The sequence below is a fragment of the Ceratotherium simum genome, chromosome 13, assembly GCF_057802395.1.
Source record: "Ceratotherium simum simum isolate JZ-2026a chromosome 13, ASM5780239v1, whole genome shotgun sequence".
NCBI lineage: Eukaryota > Metazoa > Chordata > Mammalia > Perissodactyla > Rhinocerotidae > Ceratotherium > Ceratotherium simum.
Genome location: NC_141912.1, coordinates 16,799,537 through 16,823,864, shown reverse-complemented (window position 1 = coordinate 16,823,864; position 24,328 = coordinate 16,799,537). Strand labels below are relative to the sequence as shown.

Genomic DNA, 24,328 nt, shown 5'->3' with positions numbered 1-24,328 from the left:
GCTCAAATTTTGACAAGAACATTCCATAGGTGGTGGTGTTTGTCTGTCTCCTACAGGAGCATGTCATGTCAGGTTGTCTGTCTTTGAGGGATATTGGCAGCCCTTGATCATCATTGCTTAGATTGTGTGTTTCCATAGCGGTTACAATTCTGCTGTTCCTTCTTCAGGTGTTAGTTAGAATACATCTATTAAGAGAAAGTTCCCTCAGTTATCACTTTGGCTACTGGGGCTAGATTCTGTGCTCTTGACTGTTTGGCTGACGTCTTCCCTGGTGTTCCTTCAGGTCCTGTGTAAATGGCACCCTTGTGTGCAGTACCACCCAGCTGTGGCACGGTGATAGAATCCTGTGGGGAAATAACCACTTCTTTAGGTAACAACTTTGTGTTCACTAATACTTTTATATACGTTTTTTCTGTTATCTAAGTGTAAAACAAGTTGATTTTTCTCTAATGGTGAAAACTCCCACAGAATTAATTTACCTAAGAGGAAACGGCGAGATTGGTTGAAAGATTTTGAGAAGGAAACAGGCCCGCCAGAGCATGACCTGGATGCAGCCAGTGAAGCTTCCTCGGAACCAGACTATAACTATGAATTTGCACAGATGGAAGTTATCATGAAAACGCTGAATAGTAATGGTAAGGCCCTAACTCAGGATTTCATCATCTTGGGAGTTCCTTATCTCACACTGTTCAATGAGGGATAAGTGTGTATAAACTTAAGGTGTCATTGTGAAATTTAGACACATCGAATTACTAATTAGGTGAGGGGCTAGTGAAAATATTCCAGGGCATGGTCTGCTTCCTCAGCTATAGCCAGCAGGTGGATGGTCCTTTTCTTGAGACCCCCTGTTTCCAGTTGTGGTAGCATTTCCATGGTCCTAGGGTACTGAATGATTGTGATGGAATTCCTTAGCAAATTTCCCATTATTGAGCCTATCATTTCTGAATCCTTCAGAGTATGAAAATCCCCAAAAGAGTATGACTTCAGGAATTTCAAATAGAGTCTAATGGAGAGATAAATATCACAACATTTTACTATAAACGCAATTGGAAATTATACCCCCAGAGACTTATTTAACAAGCTCAGATAGCTTTAACAAAAACGATAACTAAAACGAAGGGCTTTATAAGCTCTTTGCTTGACCTACACTCCACCCTGTCTCAGATCTTTCAGGAAGAGGTTCTCCTTAAAACATTATTTCTAGATCCTTCTTTCTAGAAGGTTTTCAATGTTTATATTAAAGTTCTTCCTCTCTGTGTCTAAAAGGGAGTCCTTTATTTCCTTGTACATACATGCATGTAATAAAATACACACCAGATTCTTTCCTTGATTGCTATTTCATAAATCTGCCCCTTCTTTTTCCCACCTCCCAGTCTCCTAATCTCCAGGCTCGATTACTGGGAAGTAGAAGCAGGACAGGCAAGTTCCCCTGTTACCAGACACAAGGCAGCGTTTTTAGGACTAGAACTATTTTATAAGGATGAAATTGAGACTTCATTCGGGAGTGCCTGAGACAGTTGGTTTCTGGGCTTTGTCCAACCTGACTTTCCCATTCATCTGCTGTTTAGATACCTAAGGATCCCGAACTTAAACCAAGGGAGAACCTTCTGGAACCTTGAGAGCCCTAAACAGGCAGCCTCTGCCTGACGGTGCTTGGAGAACATTTTGGTTTTCACAGTTGAGCTCTTCCCTTAAGCAGCTGCTTTCTCACTCTGCTCTTTGAGGAAGCCCTTCTAGAAAGAATTTGAGCATGGCTAGGGAATTGTTAGTCAGATTTCTGGCATATCAAATTGGGGATTCTGTTATAGGAATAGAGATTTTGACCTTTTTATTTCTATTCACCGACTTTTAGCCTCAGCGACCCCTCTTTTTAATTATAAAAATGGAGTATGAAGAAAAGGCCAGATTGAAAAACAAGTGCAGTGTATTAATATGAAGAGTATAGAACAACAACAAAAAGGAACATCACTAAGATTAGGGATTAAGATTAGCTACTGGGGTTTTGACACTACAATACAGGGTTGACCATGGCTAGAAATTAAGCTTCAGTCCACTCTGCTGCTTGCTCACCAAGTTGGGAGGAATCCCAAGAAATATTCCCAAATGATGTTCAGACATCAGAATCACATTAATGGCTCATTTAACAACATGCCTGAGCAATAAGTCTTCTGTGAGTGATTTTTTGGAACCCCGAGTGGATACGGCATCTAACAGGAGGGTGTAGCCTCCAAACTCCAGATGGAGGAATGCCCTTTTGGAGAGAGTTCTTTAGATGAAGCTACAGACCTCTAGCCATCTCTGTCCTCTAATTATGTGGAGTATACAAGTGGTATCAATTTAATCATGTATCATCCCACATCACAGATTTCTAATTTTATCCAATTGCTACCTTCGTGTGTATATATATATATAAAACCCCTGAATAACCAATGAGTGTTAGTAAGCATTTGTTAATTCTTCCAGTCTTCTTAGCCAAACCAATTAGTCATCAGTGGCCTGGCTCATGGTATTAACATGAGTTCTCCATTTGTATTCTGGATCAGGCCTTGTTCTCCAGCGACGATTTTGTCTATTTAAAATTAATGTTTCCCCATCCCCACCCCTTATCCAATTCCACTGGTAAATAGAATTCCCTATGGGACACACAGACGTGCTCTGATACAAGTGCTGAAATGCTGGTGGCCAGACACCGTTCATGCCATTCGCCTCTACTGCTAGGTGGCTTCCCGATAATAAGCCTGTCTGCTTGGTGGTCGTCCCCTTGGTGGTCCTACTTGAAGATTCTCTTCCCTCTCATGTGGTTTCAGACGAAGCTTCTCCACAAACACTGGGATAAAGGTTTTAACTGATTGGTATTAGCATGAGGGAGCTTGACTGGTTTTTAGCAGTGCTGCTCATTGATGCTTGTGCTACGTGCTTTGGCAAAATCTAACTAATGTGATTGGGAAGAAGCTTTCTGCCTGACGGAGGTGCTCTGTTCCCTTTTCAGTTATGACCCTTCCCTCCCCATGTCCCAACTCCATTGCCTTCCCAATGGTAAAATCTGGTAGCTATTCTTTTCCCTATGTACCCAACAGCACAAAAATATTATTGGTAGTATTACTGCTGTTACTAATGGCTGTATTACTGTTGACAGCACAGCAGACCAGGACATAGAACTTCTAGATGCATATTCACCTGTATTATCCCAGTGATAGACTACAATTATGTGTTTTCAAGTCTCTAGAGTAAATAATGATCTAAGACCCAATTCATTTGAATTAACAGTAAAAGAAAACCTAGTATCTGTAGATGCTAATGGATTCTTCCTGAGGGTTCAAAACTGGAATGAGACACTCATCTGTTTTCACAAAATCAGTGGTAGCTGCAAAGTAAAGAGCAATTAGGGACTGGTGAAGGGTCATAGAGCCAGCTTATTCCATCTGGGATTGAAAGCTTCTTTTTTCCCCCAAGGATCTGCTTCCTTTCAATTCACTGCTTTGAGCACTTGGTGAGAATTAATGCTGATTCTCTTTATCACATTAATTCCCCCAACCTCCTCCACCATCACCCTCTCTTTTCCATTCTCAGGACAGATAGGTAAGTTTGAGCTCATTTCATATTTACATACTAGGTTAAAGAATAATCTAATAAAAATGAGAAAGTGTTATGCCCAAAGTGAATGCAGTCCTTCTCTCTTCCCAAAAAATCTACTTCTTTGGTATCTTGGCCTTAGGCGCCAGGCTCACTGAGTTTTAAAATAGTTCATTCAAGAGGAAGAAAGCAATGGGGGAAAAATAAAACTCTAGACAATCTCTTAATAGTTGATTGGTCATTTGAGAATAGGCCAGATAATCTTTGGCTTCTGTCCTAGGCCATATCATAGGGTCAGATTGACTTGCTGAGTAGGATGATCTGTTTAAAAATATGCTGTATTGTGATAAAGGCTTGAAAATGGTCAATTAATTTGAAAAAAAAGTCATCAGATATGTCTAAGAGAAAAGTCTTTCCAGACTTGTGTTGGGATCAGAGGTTAAAAAAAAAAAAAGAAGGAAACCTCAGCCCTTGTACCTCTCCCAGGCTGTGTGTGGTGTGGCCAGACCCAGAGTCCTCAGGGCAGGGCTTACCAGGCTCTACTGTGGTAGGCTCGGGGGGAGGGCTGCTTTGAGTTGCCCTCTTTTCCATATCTGCACATTGATTTGTGGCACCTAATAAAGCCTGATGAGTGGTAGGGATGTTATGTTATGGCAGCCACTAACACAGTTTAAAACAGCCTCGGTCACATTGCCTCTGCGTTGGCCTGGAACCTTGGAGTGAAATCCTCTCTACCTCAGCCATTTGGGGTCATGTGTGTTTCCACACACCACTGACTAGCAAGTAGAAATAAAGATTAAATATCTTTTCAGTGTCTTTTATCAAAAACTCTAGAATATAATTTTATAAAATGGTGTGGTATCCAGTTTTCTGTCTCTGGAAAAGATTCATAAACACTAAGTTAGGGCCCTTGAAAATAAGGCTCTATATAAATATAAATGGATGACGAGGACCCTGTCTTTTCTTTTTTAAACCTAGAGCCTAAATAGAGAAAAAATATGTATATACTGTTTGAGTAATATATTTTTTAAAAATTCTAAGAGAACTGTTCTTCTCTAGCCCTTACGTTTAAAATTTCTTCAGACTCCCTCAAAAATCTCACCATATTATTTACAAATTTTGAGAAGTTATAGGGCTACGTCAGAAGTTCTAATGTTTTGGAGTACGTAGATTTTTATTCTATGGGAAAGGTCTTATCCATCCATGGTCTGCCTTTGTGTAAGAGTATTTTTTTTAGGAGTTCATTTTCCATCAGCTTTTCAAGTAACATATTTTAGAAACTCTATGTCAGGACTCTGAAGAAAACTATTCTGCTTTGAAAGAGTGCTAAATTTTAGAATTTTTATATCAGAAAAGAACAGTGTTTTTTTAAAATATCTGCTCTTTAACAGAGTACTAGTTCTGAGCAAAACATTGGAGATAAGAATACTACATCAATTTATTACTAAGTTTATGTGCTATCCCAGCCATTTAGCTCTGGTCTGAGTTCAAAGCCTGGTTCTGTTGCTCATTAGCTATGTGATCTTAGGTCAGCTCCTTAACCTTTCTGAGCCCCAATTTTCTCATCTTTAAAATGGGAATGTTATCCTTAGGTTTGTTGCAAGGCTTTCAAGAGATGATGCATGCAAAGGGTGTAGTGCCTCTACCTGATATAGCCAGTAGCTAGTAGAATTATTGTTGCCATTGTGGTTGTCATTTTTATTAAAACAACTCACCTATACTGTGCATATCTATTGATTTTTTTAAATTGCTTTCTACTTTTTGTGTTGTATTATTTAATCTTGTTTTTTTAAACCTAACATGCTATCTTTTTCTCTTACTGCTCATATAGAAAATTAGTACAGTTTACATGTCGGTTTCACAAATTGACAGGGTCTTCTAGAAAAGTCAGTCAATAGCCATCATCAGGTGATATAAAAATTCCTTTTGTCATCTTAATTTCCCACTCTTATCCTGGAAATTAACTGAGAATCAATATGGGGGAATACAGCACAAACAGCACTGAATAACAGGCAAATGTGTGAATCCCAGGCCAATCTGAGGATATGAACACATCTCCTCCAGGTCCCATGTACTTCAAGGAAATATTTACTGTGATGATGATTTTCCTCTTTACCATCCAGGTAGTCTAACATACTGTTCCCTACGGTCTACTCACTTAGAGATGTCAGTAAATTTCTCCCTTGTACATGTGGTCAGTGCCTTAATCTTTCCCTGTGGCATTCTTGACGTTACCAAGCTAATGTCCTGCCATAGCCAGTTAGCCCTTTAGGACTGAGTCCTTCCTACACCCCAACTACCACTGGTCATAGTAATGGACCCTTTGAGCAAGATCTATTGGTATTTCTATACCTGTTCACCCACATGTATGTCAGCGATCTCTAGATCAGCGAAAGCAAAAAATCGGTAATAACCTTTTATTTTTGCAAATGAATTACCTTCTTCCGCCACTCCTTTCTTTCTCTTCTTTTTGCAAGTGAATTGCCCTTTTGGAAATTAGCACCTGAGAAATTACTAGACCTTATATTCAACCAATATTTTCAAACATGCTGTAATCTGTTTCTTCCCACGTTAAAGATATTCAAGAGTAATGAGCTTTGTGGTTAAAATCCAATTATAAACCCTTTGCCATATACCAAAACCGACGCTAAATGGGCACAGAAATTGACTATCATCAAAATAAAATCTTGTTTAAAGATTTTAAGCAAGACAGATCTTGCTCTGTCTTTGAAGTTGTCCTACATTTCATGAAGTTTTTGTTCTCATTGGATAGGATCACATCTCCTCCTCTACCATTTGCTTATAGTAGATTAAAGATCTATCTAGGGCCGGCCCCGTGGCTTAGCGGTTAAGCGCGTGCGCTCCGCGGCTGGGGGCCTGGGTTCGGATCCCGGATGCGCACTGACGCACCGCTTCTCCAGCCATGCTGGGGCCGCGTCCCACATGCAGCAACTAGAAGGATGTGCAGCTATGACAGACAACTATCTACTGGGGCTTTGGGGGGAAAAATAAATAAATGAAATTATTAAAAAAAAAAAAAAGATCTATCTAAACGTTAGGATGAGCTCATCAAGTGGAGGAGAATAACATAGCAGGTGTGTGGAATGTGTATATATAGGGCATTTAGCAGGGCCGGCCCCGTGGCTTAGCGGTTAAGTGCGCGCGCTCCACTGCTGGCGGCCCGGGTTCGGATCCCGGGCGCGCACCGACGCACCGCTTCTCCAGCCATGCTGAGGCCACGTCCCACGTGCAGCAACTGGAAGGATGTGCAGCTCTGACATATAACTGTCTACTGGGGCTTTGGGGGAAAAAAATAAATAAAATTCATAGGGCATTTAGCTAAAATGTTAGTAAAAAGAAAATTGAGAGTATTTCGTCTGACCGGGCTGCTCAGGCCTCTCACAGGAAACATATTGAAGGACCAGATCCTGGGGGAGGAGGTGGTTCTTGCTGGAAGAAGCAGCACTGATAGGCTGCCTGTCTTAGCCACCACTGAAGACACTTTGCATTGTCTCTTGGCTCGCCAGACCCAGTTCAAAATGTGGTCCAGGTCCTGGAGAAACAATACCTGGAAGAAAAGAGGAGTGCCCTTGAGGAGCAGCGGCTCATGTATGAGCGGGAGCTGGAGCAACTCCGCCAGCAGCTCTCCCCTGAGAGGCAGCCCCAGAGCAGCGGCCCCGACCGCCTGGCCTACAGCAGCCAGACGGCTCAGCAGAAGGTGACCCAGTGGGCAGAGGAGAGGTGAGAACGGGGACCCAGGAGACCCAGAGGCAAGGTCCCGGGCTTTGGGGGAGGAAGTTATGAGGCATGTCAAAGGGAGGCAAACTTAGCAAAGAAGGAAATCTTAGTCCCATATCTGGATTACTAGCAATTGGCTTTTCCTTTCAAATATATCGTCTATCCTAAGTATGTTTAATGTAATGTTGTTGAAGACACTCCTTTCCACTGCTCTACCCTTCCGTAAAAATGGTACCAAGTTAGAAGGCTTAGACTGTTAGGTATTGAAACAGAGAAAGTTTGAATAATTCTTTAGCATAAAAGCATTTCTTGTTTTTTATTTCTCTTTCGATTCTATTTAAATACAACTTTAGTGTTAAGAAATCTACTACATGTGAATTTTTTCAATTTAAAATATTTATATCAGAACTGAAGTAGTGGTGGAGGAAATGGTGGTAATGATAATAAAAACAACAATAAAGACAATAAATTATTGCTGAGTTCTGTTGTGTTTTTACCCAATCTAGGCATGGTGCTAATGCTGTAGGAACTATTGTCTGTGTCTTGTAGATAGGACAGTCAGTTTAAATATCCTGCTCCATCATCCACCTAGTAAATGAGAAAGCCAGGGTTTCAACCCAGGTCTGTCTGCAGTCCCATTAATAACACCTGTGTTATGAAAATAATTAATAATAGTAATAAAAGCACCACTTGACATTTATAGAGCATTTACCACATGCCAGGCACTAAGTGCTCTGCATATATTCATCTAATCTTCACAGCTGCTACGTTATTTTACCATTTTCACCCCCCATTTCACACATGAGGAATCTGAGGCTGAGAGGTTAAATGACTTACCCAAAGGGGCAGTGGGATCAAAGCCATGGCAGGCTGACTCCAGAGGCCCTACTCCAACCACACTGCACCTCTCACTAGCAGTGAGATGCTCACCTTGAGCCACATCCAGGGAAGATGACCCCTAAGAGGAGAAAAGGAAAGCCCACCCAGCATTAGAAGGCTTGTCATAGTAATGCACTTGATTGTTCTAAACCAAGAGAAAAGAGGCCATTACATTTTCCACTGCCTGCTCATCTGTCTGGATACTGAAGTATGAATATTTATCATACTTATATTACTCTATATTTTACTGTGCCTGGGTAAAACAGACACAGGTTATCAGATGGTGCTCTTTCAGAAGAGCTGCCTTTTCCACATATGCCATGAGCTGGTGGCTTTTCTCCAAGCAACAGCTCTCTGAGGGTAATTGGTGTCATGGTACCCGCTGATACCCTTTCTACATATCCTCCTTATTTACTTTTCTAGGTACTAAAGATTGTAAAAGACAAAAACAAAAGTATGCAATAGAAAAGGTAGATTGCTTTTAATTATGGTGTTTTTTAGTTAAATGGCACAAAATTTTTTTTTACTTACCGTAATTCCAGATTGATTCTCTTTGAGGCTCAAATTCTTAAAAACAAACAGAGTAGAAAAGATATTTGGGGATGTAATTCAAAAAGATAAGAATGGTTACAATGTTGATTTCACCAGGTTTCACTGGATAAAATTTAAGATGTCATGAATGATGGTGGTTATATAACAAGCTGGGACTCATATCTAAGTAAATGGTGATGGCTTGTGAAATGTTGAAGGACTCATACCTAAGTCAATGTTGAGGGGCTGAGAATCAAGTGTATTTAAGCACTTATGAGAATTACAAAGTAAATAGAGATGTATCTTATTCTCTCTGTACACTTACATTGTAATATAGATTAAGATATAAATATGTAAAAATTAAATCATAGTAGTAAATTGAAAAACAGTTTTACTCAACAATAGGAAATGTTACACTTATATAGTTATTTGTTTGTTGTTGATCTCCTCCACTGGAAAATAAGTTCTGGGCCCAAGGAATCAGTTTCGTTCACTGAAGTATCCCCAGTGCCTTAAATTATGTTATCACATGGTAGGTGCTTAGTAAACATTGATTGTGTGAAATTATTGGAGTAATAAACAAGAATGTGATGGCCATTTGGGTACAGGGCACAGTTAAGTGCGGTGGTTGTTTAGTAGAGGATGAGAGTCCAGTGAAGTTGAGCCTTTTCTGCAGAGAAAGGAAGGATTTCAAGTGGGTTTGAAGGGTGGAGACTGGGTAGGCAGAGAGAAGTGGGGAGGGCGTTTTGGATAGGTGGGTTGGCATAAGCAAATGTGAAGCAATGGAGAAGAGTAAGATGTGTTTTGGGGATTACACAAGAAGTTTTGTTTAGTCTAGAAGGTGATTTATAGAGGAGTAGGGAGAATTAAGTGCAAAACTATTAGCTAGGGCACGCAGGAGGCCTACAGACTTGAATGTTTGGGATTTATTTTATGGGAGAAGAGGAGGTTTTGAGCAGAGGAGTGGCCTGAGAAAGAAGGGGTTTATAAGGACTGTCTTATCATGGAGGAGGAAGAGGCTGGACGCTGTGAGATTACTGGGAGTGTGTGAGGAACATGAACCAGGGGTAATGAAAAAACAGAGAGAGAGAGAAATGTAGGAGGTGCTATAAAGGAAAAATCAATAAGGCTTTTTTCTAGATATTGTGGAAAAGAGAAAAGAGTGAGCTGGCTGAAAGAAATCAAGCCTGGGGCCGGCCCAGTAGCGTACCAGTTAAGGGCGCGCACTCCGGTTCGCAGGTTCGGATCCCAGGCACGCACCAACACACCGCTTGTCAAGCCATGCTGTGGCGGCGTCCCGTATAAAGTAGAGGAGGATGGGCACGGGTGTTAGCCCAGGGCCAGTCTTCCTCAGCAAAAAAGAGGAGGATTGGCATCGGATGTTAGCTCAGGGCTGATCTTCCTCACACACACACACACACACAAAAAATCAAGCCTGAGTAACTGAAAAAAATGATAATGTAATTTTGAAAAAGCTGGAAGGCAGTATCAACATGTGATACATTTTAGGTCATTTTATACTGACATCTTTGCAGTGTGCCTCGTGTGTCATTTTTAAGGTGATGAGAAATGAGTAGATGTTTGGGTGTTCCAAACTCATCACTTCCCTGTTCAGTAAGGGCAGGAGGTGTACAAATGGTAAGAGAGAGAAGCTGTATAGGGTATAGAGCAAGTGGAATCCAGAAATACTGTTTCTCTCTCATTCAGTGGGTATTTTTTTGAATTATCCTACAATTGGCCGTGCACTTAGCCAGGAATTAAGTGTTATGACAAGCAAAAAAAAGACAGGGTCCCTGCCTTAGGGGCACTTACAGCTTGATGGGGGGGACAACATTAGTCAAATAATTATAGAAATAAGTGAAAAATTATAGCTATGATAAATGCTACTGAGGCAAAAGATGTGGGGCTGGGAGAACATATAATAGGATTTTGACTCTGTCAGGGTGTTAGAGAAGCTTTTGTCAGGAAGTGATTATGTAGAGAGTTGAAAAATGAGTTCCTGCTGCCACAGAAATACCCGCTTCTTGTCTTTTACCAACTTAAGAAATTGTGTAAACACTTTCTTCTTTCTAATTCCAGATCTCTTTCACCTGCCAAACTCCCATCCCCCACCCCTAAAGCACATGAAAATCATCATCATTTCTTTTTCCTGAAGGATTCTTGTATTAGCTTTTTTGCATCACAATATCAAAATCTAGTAGTTTTCAAATGTTATGTAATTTAAAACATGATATTTGGGTATGTCACTCCATATTTTTCTCCTTATCAGTGGTTACCAACAGCCCACCGAATCCTGGTGGGAGGAGGGAAGGCTAAGAGGTGATTTGGCAAAAGTATATTGAAAAATATTGCCTAGGGCCGGCCCCGTGGCTTAGCGGTTAAGTGCGTGCGCTCCGCTGCCGGCGGCCCGGGTTCGGATCCCGGGTGCGCACCAAGGCACCACTCCTCCAGCCATGCTGAGGCCACGTCCCACATACAGCAACTAGAAGGATGTGCAGCTATGACAGACAACTATGTACTGGGGCTTTGGGGGAAAAATAAATAAATAAAATCTTTAAAAAAAAAAAAAAAAAAAAAAGAAAAATATTGCCTGAAAGGAGTTTTCTACCACTTTCTAATAATATGACTCACTAGGAAGCAGTTTTCTTTTCTTTTAGATTTCCTCATTTCCTTTCCTGCTATACTACAGGGATGAACTCTTCCGTCAAAGCCTGGCAAAACTGCGTGAGCAGCTAGTTAAAGCTAATACCTTGGTGAGGGAGGCAAACTTCTTAGCTGAGGAAATGAGCAAACTCACCGACTACCAGGTGACTCTACAGATCCCTGCTGCAAACCTCAGTGCCAATAGAAAGGTAAGAATGAGAGCAAGATGCACAAGAGTAAATACTGTAATACAGAATATAAACCTGACATCAAAAAGCATCCATGAGGAGATCCGGATGGGAGCCAGAGTATTTTTTTTTTTTTAAGACTTCCTCTATAGACTTCTGTGGGTAAGGATGCTTCTTAACTGGTGCCCTTAGATATGTTATGATCAGAATATGAGAATTTTGGTGGCTGAAGGACTTGCTAATTTAAATGCTTTCTTTAAAACAGTGAAACTAGAAATATATGTACAGTCATGTGCCACATGATGTTTCGGTCAACCACGGGCCACGTGTACAATGGTGGTCCTATAAGATTAGTACCATATACCATAGGTGTGGAGTAAGCTATACCATCTAGGTTGGTGAAAGTCCACTCTATGATGTTCACAGAACAACCAAATTACTCACGACACGTTTCTCAGAACGTATCCTCATCGTTAAGCAGTGCATGACTGTATAAGTAATCCCGCCTGCTTTTCTCTTTCATGTAAATGCCCCCTTCAGAAATGGGAGACATGTGTATGTTTTGTTATAATAACATTTTAAGAGTGAATTCTACAAGAAAGGAAGACTAGTATGATACCTTTCTCTATGTACATGGAAGGACTCTTTGCAGGCCATTTGGAAGTTTCATTTCAACTTGAAAAATTTTTCCTGCAGGAAGAATCTTTGAAAAAAATCATTTTTCATCTATTCATTTTTCCTTCCCGCAAGCAAGCTAGAAGTGAGTCGGGGAGTATCTCGTCTATCTTGCTAGGTTTTAGTCTTTTGCCCAAGGAGTTCTTCTTTGAGAAATTTATTCTAAGTCCATAGTCATAGAAGTGTACATAAAGATTTATGTGCTTTTTGTACAAAGATGCTTGTCATAGTGGCATTTATAATAGCAAAAATTTGAAATAGCCATGATGTTTGAACAGTAGGATAATTAGTCAAATGTGTGGTACATTCATCTAATGGGTTTCTGTGTTCCCATTAAGAGTCACGTTTATGAAGAATATTTAACAGCACAACAACACAAGAAGATGATCATAATATAAAATCTGTGGAGAGATTGGGATAGGAAGTTTATATTTTTGTTTGGTTCTGATTGAGATAAAAATAAAAAGTGTGTGCATGAGTATACGTAGAATATGGAAAATAAACCAGAACATTCCCTAGGTGGTAGAATTTCATCTTCTTTTGCATTACCTGTTTTTTTCAAACTTGCTACTTTATGATAATCTATATTGCTTTAACAATCCAGAAAGTGATAAGAAGGTTTGTTTTGTTTGTTTGTTTTTGTTTGTCTTCATTATGCAGAGAGGAGCAATAGTGAGTGAGCCAGCAATTCAGGTGAGGAGGAAAGGAAAGAGCACCCAAGTTTGGACCATTGAGAAGCTGGAGAATAAATTAATTGATATGAGAGACCTTTATCAAGAATGGAAGGAAAAAGTTCCTGAGGTAAAAGAGACAAAGTGTAAAGGAGACTTGATCACCTTAAAAGCGGAGAGTATAAGTGATTTAACTGTCAGAACACACACACACGTGCCAGTGGATATTTGTAGTTGTATTTTGGACATTTATATTAGAAAAGTGGAGTAAAAGTGATCTTGGAAAGAGTGCTATGTTGGAACATTAACATCACGTGTGATCTCCACAGGGATAGTAACTAGATGAAGAGAACACAGAGCATATTCTTATTTAGCTGCGTTTTCACTATATCTCAAGTAGAATGAAGTGGAGGAAAGTAAATTTGCGCTGTGTCGTCATTGTGAAAAATAGCTGGGATGGAGCCAGCATGGGTTGTGTATTTATCAGCATATGTTAATGCTCCCCTAGCTGTGATCATGGCTGGCTAGAAGAATTTTAGAGAGCAGAATCCACTTTTTAGAACTCAATAATGGAAAAGAAGACTCAGTGAAGGAAATGAAGCAAAGCACAGGGAATGAAATGAAAAAGGCTGCTGGTGGTGTGATAGGGAAGATGAGGCAGTAAATAAGAAAGGGCCCTCCACACACATATCACTTAGTTCCCCAATTGACAAGCCCCTCCCATGTGCTCATTTTGTTTTATTTATGTGACATGGTTCTAATTTTACTTCTTTTTAATTTATTTGGATAAATGCTTTTTTTAAAAAAATTTTTAAATGCTAGTCTTAAATAACATTATTTAAGTTGATGTTTTGTTTCCTACGTGTCTGCCCACCTGCCTTTCCTATCACTCAGGCAAAGCGACTCTGTGGGAAACGAGGTGACCCTTTCTATGAAGCACAAGAGAATCACAACCTCATTGGCGTGGCTAATGTGTTCTTGGAGTGTCTCTTCTGCGATGTGAAACTTCAGTATGCAGTCCCCATCATCAGCCAGCAGGGGGAGGTAAGGATAAACCAGCCTCGGAGAAAATAATGGTTGTTCAAGTTTTTTTTTTATTTGATTTAGGTTATGTTCTTAAAGTAGATCAAGAAACTAGGGTGAATAGTCAGGATCTACATCCTTTTTTCTACTAATATCAATAAAAATTATCAAAATTAAGTCATGGTTTTAAAACATTATTGTAACACATTTTATACTTGTGGTTCACAATTTTTTTCTTTGTTTTCATCAAATTAGAATTTTTTTGGAAACCAGATTCAGCTCTATGCCCCGTATTCATTTCTCTTTTAATCTCCTATCTTTGTGATATACTCGAGTTCTTTCCTGGCTCTTGAGTGATCTTTACAAGATACAACTTGGGAGGATTATTTTGAAATCCAAAGTATTCAAAGAAAACAGGGTTACCCATCCCATTGTTATCCCCTTTTAAACTCTTATATTTCAGGTATTTGGATATAGTGGCCCTTTGTAGGCCTAAGACATTTCAGAAAATATTCAAGTTCAAACTTTTTAATTTTATCCACTTCATCAACTGATATTATTATTTTAAATTTAGTAACATTCTTATTTCCTAGCTTGTCCTTCAATAACATGCAAACTTGAAATACTAAGTTAATTTTTGTGATTCTTAGAGGAGGCTGAGAATAGGATGCCATTCTGCTCAAAGAGAACCCGGAAAATAGCCCTAGGTTCCAGTTGTGGTGTGCAAGTACACAGCTCACATTTGACATGCGGTGACCCCCTTGTGAACGCTCTGCTCTAGAAGACCAGTGGGCTAGAGTTGCTTCTTCTCATTTTAAAAATGGGCACAATTCCTGTGGCAAAGGGATTCAGTGGCTGAGTCCCTAGTCAGGGGTTCTTAAGCTCAGGTCTGTGGTGGGCTTTGAATGTTCCATGAATCCCCCTGAAATCATATTAAAAACGTATTAGATTCTCAAAAAGCATTGAAAAGAGCTTAAAACCCCTATCTTCTAGCTGATTTCTCTTATTCCCTTTTTCTTTCCCTCTTAACTACTTCCTCCATATTTGTCTCACTTCTCAAATACCATCAACTAATTACCCTCAGGTCCTTGGTGGTGCCAGTGCCAATTGCTGTATGGAAGTTGGGTCTCAGCTGCCTCTAAAAATGAGCCTCACTATTTAAGATGACAGCAGCACTGCCAGAACATGTGTCATCTTCACCACTCCAGTCATTACATCCTTAAACTGTGTAATGAAAGATAACTTGACCACTTACAACACTCTGAGGATGCTCAGGATAGTCCTTATTGTTTAATTCAGTTCTGTGCAACTAACTTTAAGATAAACTAGCACCTAGCCAGAGAACCACCAGGATAGTGAGAAAGTTTTAAGCCTTTAAAAAAAAAAAAAAAATAGTTTTACAAGAACCATTTCCTTATAAGTTCATGGCTTTGTATATATGCTGTTCCTCCTGGAACAGGTCTTGCCCCCTCATGGAGCCCTTCTTCACCCTGTCCCAGCCCCCATGTGAGTTACATACCCTTTCTCTACTCCCGAGAGAATAGAGGCTCCATGAGCCCAGTGACCATGTCTGTTTCATTTACTATTATAACGCAGCACTTAGCACAGTTCCTGGCACAGAGTCAGTTCTTGGTAAATGTTTGTTAAGTGGATAAATTTGTCCCATAACAACCTGCACATATCTCTGTTATAGCAGCTAGTCTATGCTGTTGTTACTTGGTTTTTTCCTGTCTGTCTTTTCCCGCTTGATTGTGAGTACCCTAACAGCAGAGCCCATGTCTTTATTTTGCTATTCCCGTGAGGCCAGATATTTTGATCAAATGATTAAGGGAATGAATATACCAACATGGAAACTAGATGACTTCAAGTAGAATATGATCGTTGCTTTTAAGCTCTTCATGGGCTGCCCCACAAAAGAAGGATGAGAATGAAGATGACTCCCGAAGGCAAGTTGCAGGGAGGCAAATTTGGCTTAAAGTAAGGCAAGATGATTAGAGGGACAAGCTATGGAATGGACTGGCTCTGGGAGTGTTGAGTTTCCTGTTGCTGGAAATGGGCAAACAGTAGCTACGGAGCTGCTCACCAGGGATGTTGTAGAGAGCTTTCTGTCTCAAGTCAGTGTTGTCCATGGGATACCTCTTAACTCCCAGGTGCTCTGGTTCCTTGACCCAGGTTGCAGGGCGCCTCCATGTGGAAGTGATGCGCGTCACAGGAGCTGTGCCGGAGCGTGTGGTGGAGGATGATTCCTCAGAGAACTCCAGTGAAAGTGGGAGCCTTGAAGTCGTGGACAGCAGCGGGGAAATCATTCACAGAGTCAAAAAACTGACATGCCGGGTGAGAGGACAGTGATGGGGCGGTGCAGATAGATGACCTTTTTAACTCAAAACAATATTATAGAAAATCGTGTGAGTTTTTCATAGAGCATGGTAAAAGTTCAACTTTCTGACAAGAAATACAATGGTGGACCGTACTTTTTCCAGAAGTGTAGCACACTTTCTGATGACAGTTACATGAAATTTCAAAAGTCTGTATGTCTTTGACATGCAAGGAGTGTATGTTTCTTAGTGAATCATGCTTTTCTAATAAAGGTTGCATCTACATCAGAAACTCAGTCATTAGGAAAATTTTAGAGGGATGTCTGCATTTGTTGCCAAGTTTATATACTGTGGTTACAGAACCGTGGTCCAGATTTCGTTAGAGATAGAACCCTTATTGAAATGGTGCCAAGTATTTTCAGATGTCAAATGGATGACTGATCTATTTCATCACTTACTCTTAAATTTGAGGTTGTTGAAATAAGAAAAGCATGCATGGTTTAATATTTTCTTTATAGGAGTTATATTGCATTTTTTTAATCTCTTCAGGTAAAAATTAAAGAGGCAACTGGGCTGCCCTTAAACCTCTCGAATTTCGTCTTCTGTCAATACACGTTCTGGGACCAGTGTGAGTCTACAGTGGCTGCCCCAGTTGTGGACCCAGAGGTGCCGTCCCCACAGTCCAAGGATGCCCAGTACACCGTGACCTTCTCTCACTGTAAGGTACGGTGCCGTTACAAACGAGCTACGCGGGAGGCAGTGGACCTGGCGCGGTTCAAAACTCTACCTGTAACTTAGAAGTTTTCCGCATAAGAATGTTTTATAAACGTAGTATGTTTATTGGGCTTTTTAACCCCAAAGTCTACTGCATTACAAATTCAAATAATTTGAAAGTATTTAAAATGCAATCTGAAAGACCTCTACCCAAAATCTTATTCCCCAGAAGTGTAACCACCAATGACAGTTTGCTACATATTTTGATAAACTGTTTTCTGTTCTCTACAACTTCTATATGTGTGTGGTAGACATGTTCGTACACATAAATGGGCTTGGATACACACTCTTACTGTCATGCAGACATGCCTTCTTAAAAAATTTTTTTTACAAATATGGGATCATAATCGTATTGCAGAATTGCATCTTATTATTTTAATATATGTGGACATCTTAACAGGTAAGTTGCTATAGCTATTTTTCATCCTTTTGAATATAGTATAGCATTCTAAGCATAGCATTCTAGTGTACCATATGAGTTTTTAAAGAAAATATAAAATGGGAAAGGTGAAGTTTTGGTGACTATTGGTTGGACCTACTTTGTGACATCAGCTACCTTTCCTGGCTTTCATATCAGACCGCCAACAAGCCACTTCTGACAGATATACTCAAGCCTCTGTGTAATTTTGTTTTTCCTTGGATAATCCTTAATAGATACTCAAAACCTTTTCTTTTGCAAATAGTGCCTATTCTTTCTGGTTCTACACTTAGAAAACAAAGCCATATAATCACCTATAAAATTTCATATATGTAAAGACTGTCAAGTCTTTCTTTTTCTGAAAACAAATAGCCCACTTTTTTACCTGTATTCACCAAGTCTGTTTCTCAAAATCTTTATTAATCATTTTTTTGTTATTGTTCTCTGAACACTCTTTTAAATATTCCCTGTCTTTCTTTGGATCCATAAAGCTGCTCATTTAGAAGATGAAACTTGAACTTTAAGTGCATTTTAGTTAACATCTGGTTTCCTAAATACTCGTCTCAGAGCCCTTGGATTCACTGTATGACCAGGGGGTTTTTTTGGTCTCTAAAATGTGTAGATTATACTAATTGGTGATTAAGTTTATTTTCCTTTCAAAATTCTAGCTCTGTCTCCAAATAAAATAAAGAAGAAGGTAGATAGTAAAAGGTTAAATCAATATAGCACAGCTCTTTCCAGAAATTAGAGTCACAGAGTTGTCTGTACCGGAGATTCCACTGAGATGCTGGAGGAAACTGCTTGGTTCCTTGACTACTGCTTTGTTCTGGGTGATTTGCCGTACTTCTCAGTCAGTTCAGTATTCATTTCCTCACCCTTACCTGTTTACCTTTTACAGTGAGGAATTGGGGTGAGAGAGTTTAAGAGCAAGAGCACTGAGTCATGAAGATAATCATATAAAATTAGTTCTGTTATTAGTCTTCTAAGCCATAGCAAGGAACAATCAGAAGTTCTTTTTCTGATGTGCTGATTAGTCTATGCCAGCTGAAAGTCAGAGTGGTCCTATGGAACCAAGAGTGACCCAGGAATAAGGGAACTCAGATTCCGCTCTTTAGCTAACAAGCAGTATGACGTGGGACAAGTTGCTTCCTTCAGTTTCCTCATTGATAAGAAAAAGGAGTTAAATTAAATTACCTCATAATTTCCCTTCCAGATCTAATATTCTGTGATTCTTTATGGTTTTAAAGTTGTTACATCGTTTAAGGTTATTAAGATAGTTTTAAGGTTGAGATCAGGCCAGTATACTCCAAAGTGAATCTATATACAATTGAAAGGTAAAAAAGAAATTTCACAGATTCTTTTATGCATAATTCTTGTCATTCTTTCCTTCCTCTCCCATATCCCAGGACTTTGTGGTGAATGTAACAGAAGAATTCCTGGAGTTCATTTCAGATGGAGCACTGGCAATTGAAGTATGGGGCCACCGGTGTGCTGGAAATGGTAGCTCCATCTGGGAAGTCGATTCTCTTCATGCGAAGACACGAACACTGCATGATAGGTTTGTACTTGGCTGTGAGCTTTAGACACGGGGTCAAGACTAGCACTTAGACAGTGATTAAGAATGCAAGACTCGCTCTGAACCTGTGTCCTCCTTTGTGAAATGAGAATGATAAAAGGAACCACCAGGCGTCGAAGACATTCAAAGGGGAAAGGAAAGTCTTTTCAACTAATAAAACTGAAACAACTGCATATCTATGTGGAAAAAGAACAACCTTGGCCTTTACTTTACACCATACACAAAAATTAATTGAGATGGGTCATAACCTTAAATGTAAAAGCTAAAACTATAAAGCTTGTAGAAGAAAACGGGAGAGTATCTTCATGATTTTCAGATAGTCACAGATTCTTAGAGAGACCACGGGGGCCAGCCCAGTGGCACAAGCAGTTAAGTGCCCATGCTCCGCTTCGACGGCCTGGGGTTCGCAGGTTCGGATCCCGGGCATGCACCAACACGCCACTTGTCAAAGCCGTGCTGTGGCAGCGTCCCATATAAAGTGGACGAAGATGGGCATGGATGTTAGCTCAGGGCCAGCCTTCCCCGGCAAAAAAAAAAAAAAAAAAAAAGAGGAGGCCGGCCCCGTGGCTTAGTGGTTAAGTGCACGCACTCTGCTGCTGGCGGCCCGGGTTTGATACCGGGCGCGCACCAATGCACCACTTCTCCAGCCATGCTGAGGCCACGTCCCACATACAGCAACTAGAAGGATGTGCAACTATGACATACAACTATCTACCGGGGCTTTGGGGAAAAAAAAGGAGGAGGATTGGCAATAGATGTTAGCTCAGAGCCAGTCTTCCTCAGCAAAAAGAGGAGGATTAGCATGGATGTTAGCTCAGGGCTGATCTTCCTCACCAAAAACAAAAGAGAGACCACAGAAAGAACTTACCACAGAAGAAAAAAGTTTTAAGTTGGACATAATCAAAATTAAAAGCTTGTGCTTATCAAAAGACATCAATATGAAAATGACTAGACAAGCCAAAGTCTGCGAGAAAAGTCACAGCTTCTTGTAAAGTTGATCATTTACCTCTTCTATTACCCAGCAATCCTACTCTTAGGTATTTACCCAAGAAAAATGAAAACATTAGTCCACAAACAGACTTGTACACGAATGTTCATGGCAGCTTTATTGATAATATCCCCAAACTACAAACAACCCAACTGTCCTTCAGTAGGGTAAACAAATTGTAGTATTATTCATGTAATAGAATATTGCTCAGCAATGAAAAAAAAAAAAACTATTGATACCCAGTTGGATGAATCTCAAAAACGTTATGCTGAATCAAAGAAGCCAAACCTAAAAGAGTACATACTACATGATTCCATTTATATAAAGTTCTGGAATAGGCAAAACTAATCTGTGAGGTTACATGGATCCTGCCAGGGTTGGGGGTTGAACTGGGGTGGAGGGACATGAGCAAACTTTCTGAGGTAATGATGGGGTGAGTTACACAGGTTGTGTGCATTTGTCAGACCTCATTGACCTCTATGCTTGAGATATGGACATTTCACTGAATGTAAGTTATACCTCGATAAAATAAATAAAAAGAACCTACACCATAGGGTTGTCTTGAGAGTTAAATAAGAAAAATAATGTCCCTGGGTGATGATATTGTTGTTTGTTGGAATGTGTTTTGTAGGTGGAATGAAGTAACTCGGAGAATAGAAATGTGGATCTCCATACTGGAATTGAATGAGTTAGGGGAATACGCTGCAGTGGAGCTTCATCAGGCAAAAGATGTCAACACAGGAGGCATCTTTCAACTGAGACAGGTACTAAGTTTGTTTTTGTTGTTTCATGTTTTCTCTCTGTCCCACTCATACACAGTTTCCTGGGAGTTTTCTAATTATTTGCCTCTTTGTTCCCTAATTCTTTTCCTTTCCTTTATCCCCTCCCCCATCCCTCTCCATTCCCATTCTTGGCACCCATTTCCCCATCACTCACCCATCACACCCCCACCTCTGCAGGGTCATTCCCGGAGAGTGCAAGTCACAGTGAAACCTGTACAGCATTCAGGGACATTGCCACTTATGGTTGAAGCCGTCTTGTCAGTATCCATTGGCTGTGTGACTGCCAGGTCCACTAAGCTCCAAAGAGGGCTGGACAGTTACCAGGTAAGACAAACAGATTTGAAATAACAAAGATTGATTAATGCAGAATTAAGGCAGTCAGTGATCTGTGATGGAGACCTGTTTGGGAATATAACAGAACTCCTTGGCTTAACCATGTATCTGTGTCCCCCCCATTCATATTTCCATCCATTACCTTTTTTTTCAAGATTTAAAATACTGTATTGGCTTGGGGTTGATTAATAATGATTTTATGTATAAACACAAACATATTAATGCTATAGTACTCATTTACTTAAGGCAGGGTTTATTTTATATCTAGCCCAATTATGTTGGATCTTTGGCATTGCTGCCTAGCCTGATCCACTTTTATTAATATGAAATTACCCCCATACACTGGCATAATTAACCAGTTCTTTGAAAGCTCTACTTTTTTTTTTTAATTAAAAGTTGTCCACCTGCTCATTTTTGTCCATTAAATCTCCATTTACTAAACTTCTGTTCTCATTTTAAAAAATTAAAAGATGAAAACTTTAAGAATTGTTCTTCATATTACCAGTCAGAACTCTGTGAGAATTAACTTTAAGATTAGGAAACTTGACTTCTGTGGCCTGAAAGAATGCATGTGCTTCACGAAGTCCCCACTTTACCAGCAGATATGACTGGGAAGAATCAGACCATTACATTCTGGCTCCCTCACGGCCACACGTGAGAGGGAGGGAACATTCTCCCTATCATGACAGAGAGAAAGTGTTTCTCTGGGGAGTCTGGGCATAAACCCAGCTCTTCTCAAGAATGATTCATCTTCTATCTCAGTTTCCTTTTGGATTCGTGGCATTCAGGCAAAGACTTTTCTGAAAGCTAAAAAGAGCATTGGCTTGGACTGTTGGGCCTTAAGGAAGGCCTTCCGGCTCTCAAAGCCTGAGAGAGTATGAATCAAGGTTGGAGGATAGGGTCTGCTATTTTGGGAGAGGCTCCCCCACCAGACTTTTCCTTGTGTGTGGAGTAGGAAATTGGATTGTATGTGCTCTTGTCCCAGTTCAGTCCCTCACTTGGCCATCAACTTTGGGGTGGCTGCAGGGCCTGGTAGAAAGAACGCCAGATCCGGAGTGGGGACACCCAGGTTCTTAAGTCTAGGTCGGTCTTACTGAATGGTTCCCTTGTCTGGGTAATTTGAACTTCACGTTCCCTTTTTCTCTTCTCCAAAACAATAAGGTAGACTTCATAATTCCCTGAGGTCCCTTTTTGCAGTAAAATTTTGTGGCTTAATAAATCTCTGATCTTAGATAAAACTTTGAATCTCTGTGTCCTAAACTGTGACCTCCAGAATATGGATCATTAACGGACTAAATGTTCCCATTTGAGGAACATTATACAGACTGATGATCTGCCCTTTTTCAAACAGCTGTACTTCTTGAGTTAAAACTGATCTTTGTCACAATTTGAGCTCTAAAACATCACCCTTTCCCCAATGCCGTATGTTCTTTTAAGAACTTAGTAGCAGCCATGCAAATTTAAACTGTGACTGTTTTAAAGCTTTTATTTTTCTTTGCTGCCATGCTCAAGGTCGTGTCCAGTAACTTTTTGTTGCTGTTGACGTAGTGCTTTAGAATTATTCTGATGCAGTAGTTCAAGCCAATCCAGAATGTGCTGATTTCACAACAGTTCTACATCATGAGAGCTCAGACTAGTTTTCAGTTAATAGAAGTGTGTCCTTAGTCTAAAAATTAATGATAAATTAGAGCTCTTTGTACTTTATTCATTAATATGGGGAATTAGTTCAAGAAAAATTACTTCAGTATTAGGCTTCCATTTAATAAGTTAGAATTATTTAAATGATAATGATGGTTACCAAACTAAAAAATGTATCTCGAAGTTTACACAGAGAATAATTTTAACTATATTTTTAAAGTGCTTTAAAAAAAGTATAATTTGATGTATACTTAGATATAAGAATAATTGAGCTGTATTTTTAAAGCATTTGAAAAAAAAAGTTTGTCTTTTCTATAACTGACCACGTCACTGCCTGTTTGAATATTAACCTTCCAATAACCATGGAAAAATGACAGAAGGATGTTACATGGCCAAGCATTCATTTTGAGTAGAGCCTGCTTCCATATGGGTGGATATTCTCTACAAATGGGAATTTCTTGATTCTAGTTTCTAAGGAAAATTGTCTCAACTAAAACCCTTTTATTTTGCAACATGGTGAATTTGTTTTGCCAAGTGTTTTTGCCAAAATTGTTATTTTATGTAATTATTGTAAGATGTTGCCATGGGTTTAGGACAGTTCTGATTTTTTCCAACTGATTGGTATGGATACTGCTGTATCCAATAGTGGATAATGATAGATCCGTATATTCAAAGTAGTGGCCTGTGCTTTTATTGCAGTAGTACAGTAGTACAGTATAGCCTGGGTTCCCAGTGGGCTTTCATCTGTGACGATTTCCTCAGTGGGAGTGGTGTGGGGCAGGCAAAAGGGCACTGAGGTGGGAGACTGAAGGCCTGGCTTCCAGTCTGACCCTGCCACCATCTGTCTGATCCTTGGGTTAAATCATTTCATCCTTCAGGGCCTTAGCAGCCTCAGGGCTAACACTAAAAGATTAAGCAATAGAGTCTAGTTTTGCCATTCTGTCTTTCTAAATCCGTTCTAAATCTCAGCCAAATAGCTCACCCATAAATATATGTCAACTATTTGCATAACAGTGGAGCAAGGCCTGACCCAATGGTGTTAGTTCCTCTTATCTAAGAGAGTTCTTTTTTTAATGACTCCTTTCTTTATTTAAAAAAAAGAACAAAACTTAAATTTTTTAAGTAATTATAGACAAGTGAATTAAATCCACTAAACCTTTTTTGAGCTTCAATTAAATGTTTTATTATGCTGACGTCGTGTGTGCTTTTCATTGTACTGTGTGTGTTAAGCTTAAAGAATTATCTTCCTTGTGTGCTGTTTGAGAAACAAAATGCATGTCCTTTGTGTTTATTTTTTTCCTACCAGAGAGATGATGAGGATGGTGATGATATGGATAGTTATCAGGTATTGCTGCTGCTGTCAATCCTGTGGCATGGGGCACAGCTACTGCTAATTGCCAGCATCCGCAAAGCAGAGGGCAGGGAGGAGGCAGGAGGACTATAGGGCAACAATATTCAGTTCTTCACTTGCTTTTGATTTGCTTTAAGTGTAATCAGGGCTACAATACTATTTCTGTAGATTCCTCTGTCAGTTCAAAATTTATAACCAGATACTGCATTTTTGCTATGCCATCTCCAGTTAC

The 24,328-nt window shown here is 39.8% G+C and overlaps 1 protein-coding gene across 5 annotated transcripts in view; it reads left to right on the top strand.

The window, feature by feature from the left end:
- The window catches only part of KIF13A (kinesin family member 13A), a 196,498-nt gene that overhangs the window by 145,719 nt on the left and 26,451 nt on the right, over positions 1-24,328 (top strand). For 3 of the 5 annotated variants that reach the window (XM_087438061.1, XM_087438059.1, XM_087438062.1), the window contains 12 exons: positions 284-370; positions 469-635; positions 7,101-7,314; positions 11,411-11,573; positions 12,888-13,028; positions 13,793-13,942; positions 16,094-16,255; positions 16,786-16,959; positions 18,835-18,986; positions 20,624-20,756; positions 20,952-21,098; positions 24,052-24,090. In XM_087438061.1, the coding sequence (XP_087294187.1) occupies positions 284-370; positions 469-635; positions 7,101-7,314; positions 11,411-11,573; positions 12,888-13,028; positions 13,793-13,942; positions 16,094-16,255; positions 16,786-16,959; positions 18,835-18,986; positions 20,624-20,756; positions 20,952-21,098; positions 24,052-24,090 (1,729 nt within the window). The remainder of the gene's footprint in view (positions 1-283; positions 371-468; positions 636-7,100; positions 7,315-11,410; positions 11,574-12,887; positions 13,029-13,792; positions 13,943-16,093; positions 16,256-16,785; positions 16,960-18,834; positions 18,987-20,623; positions 20,757-20,951; positions 21,099-24,051; positions 24,091-24,328) is intronic. The other 2 variants (XM_087438063.1, XM_087438060.1) reach the window with 1 other exon arrangement.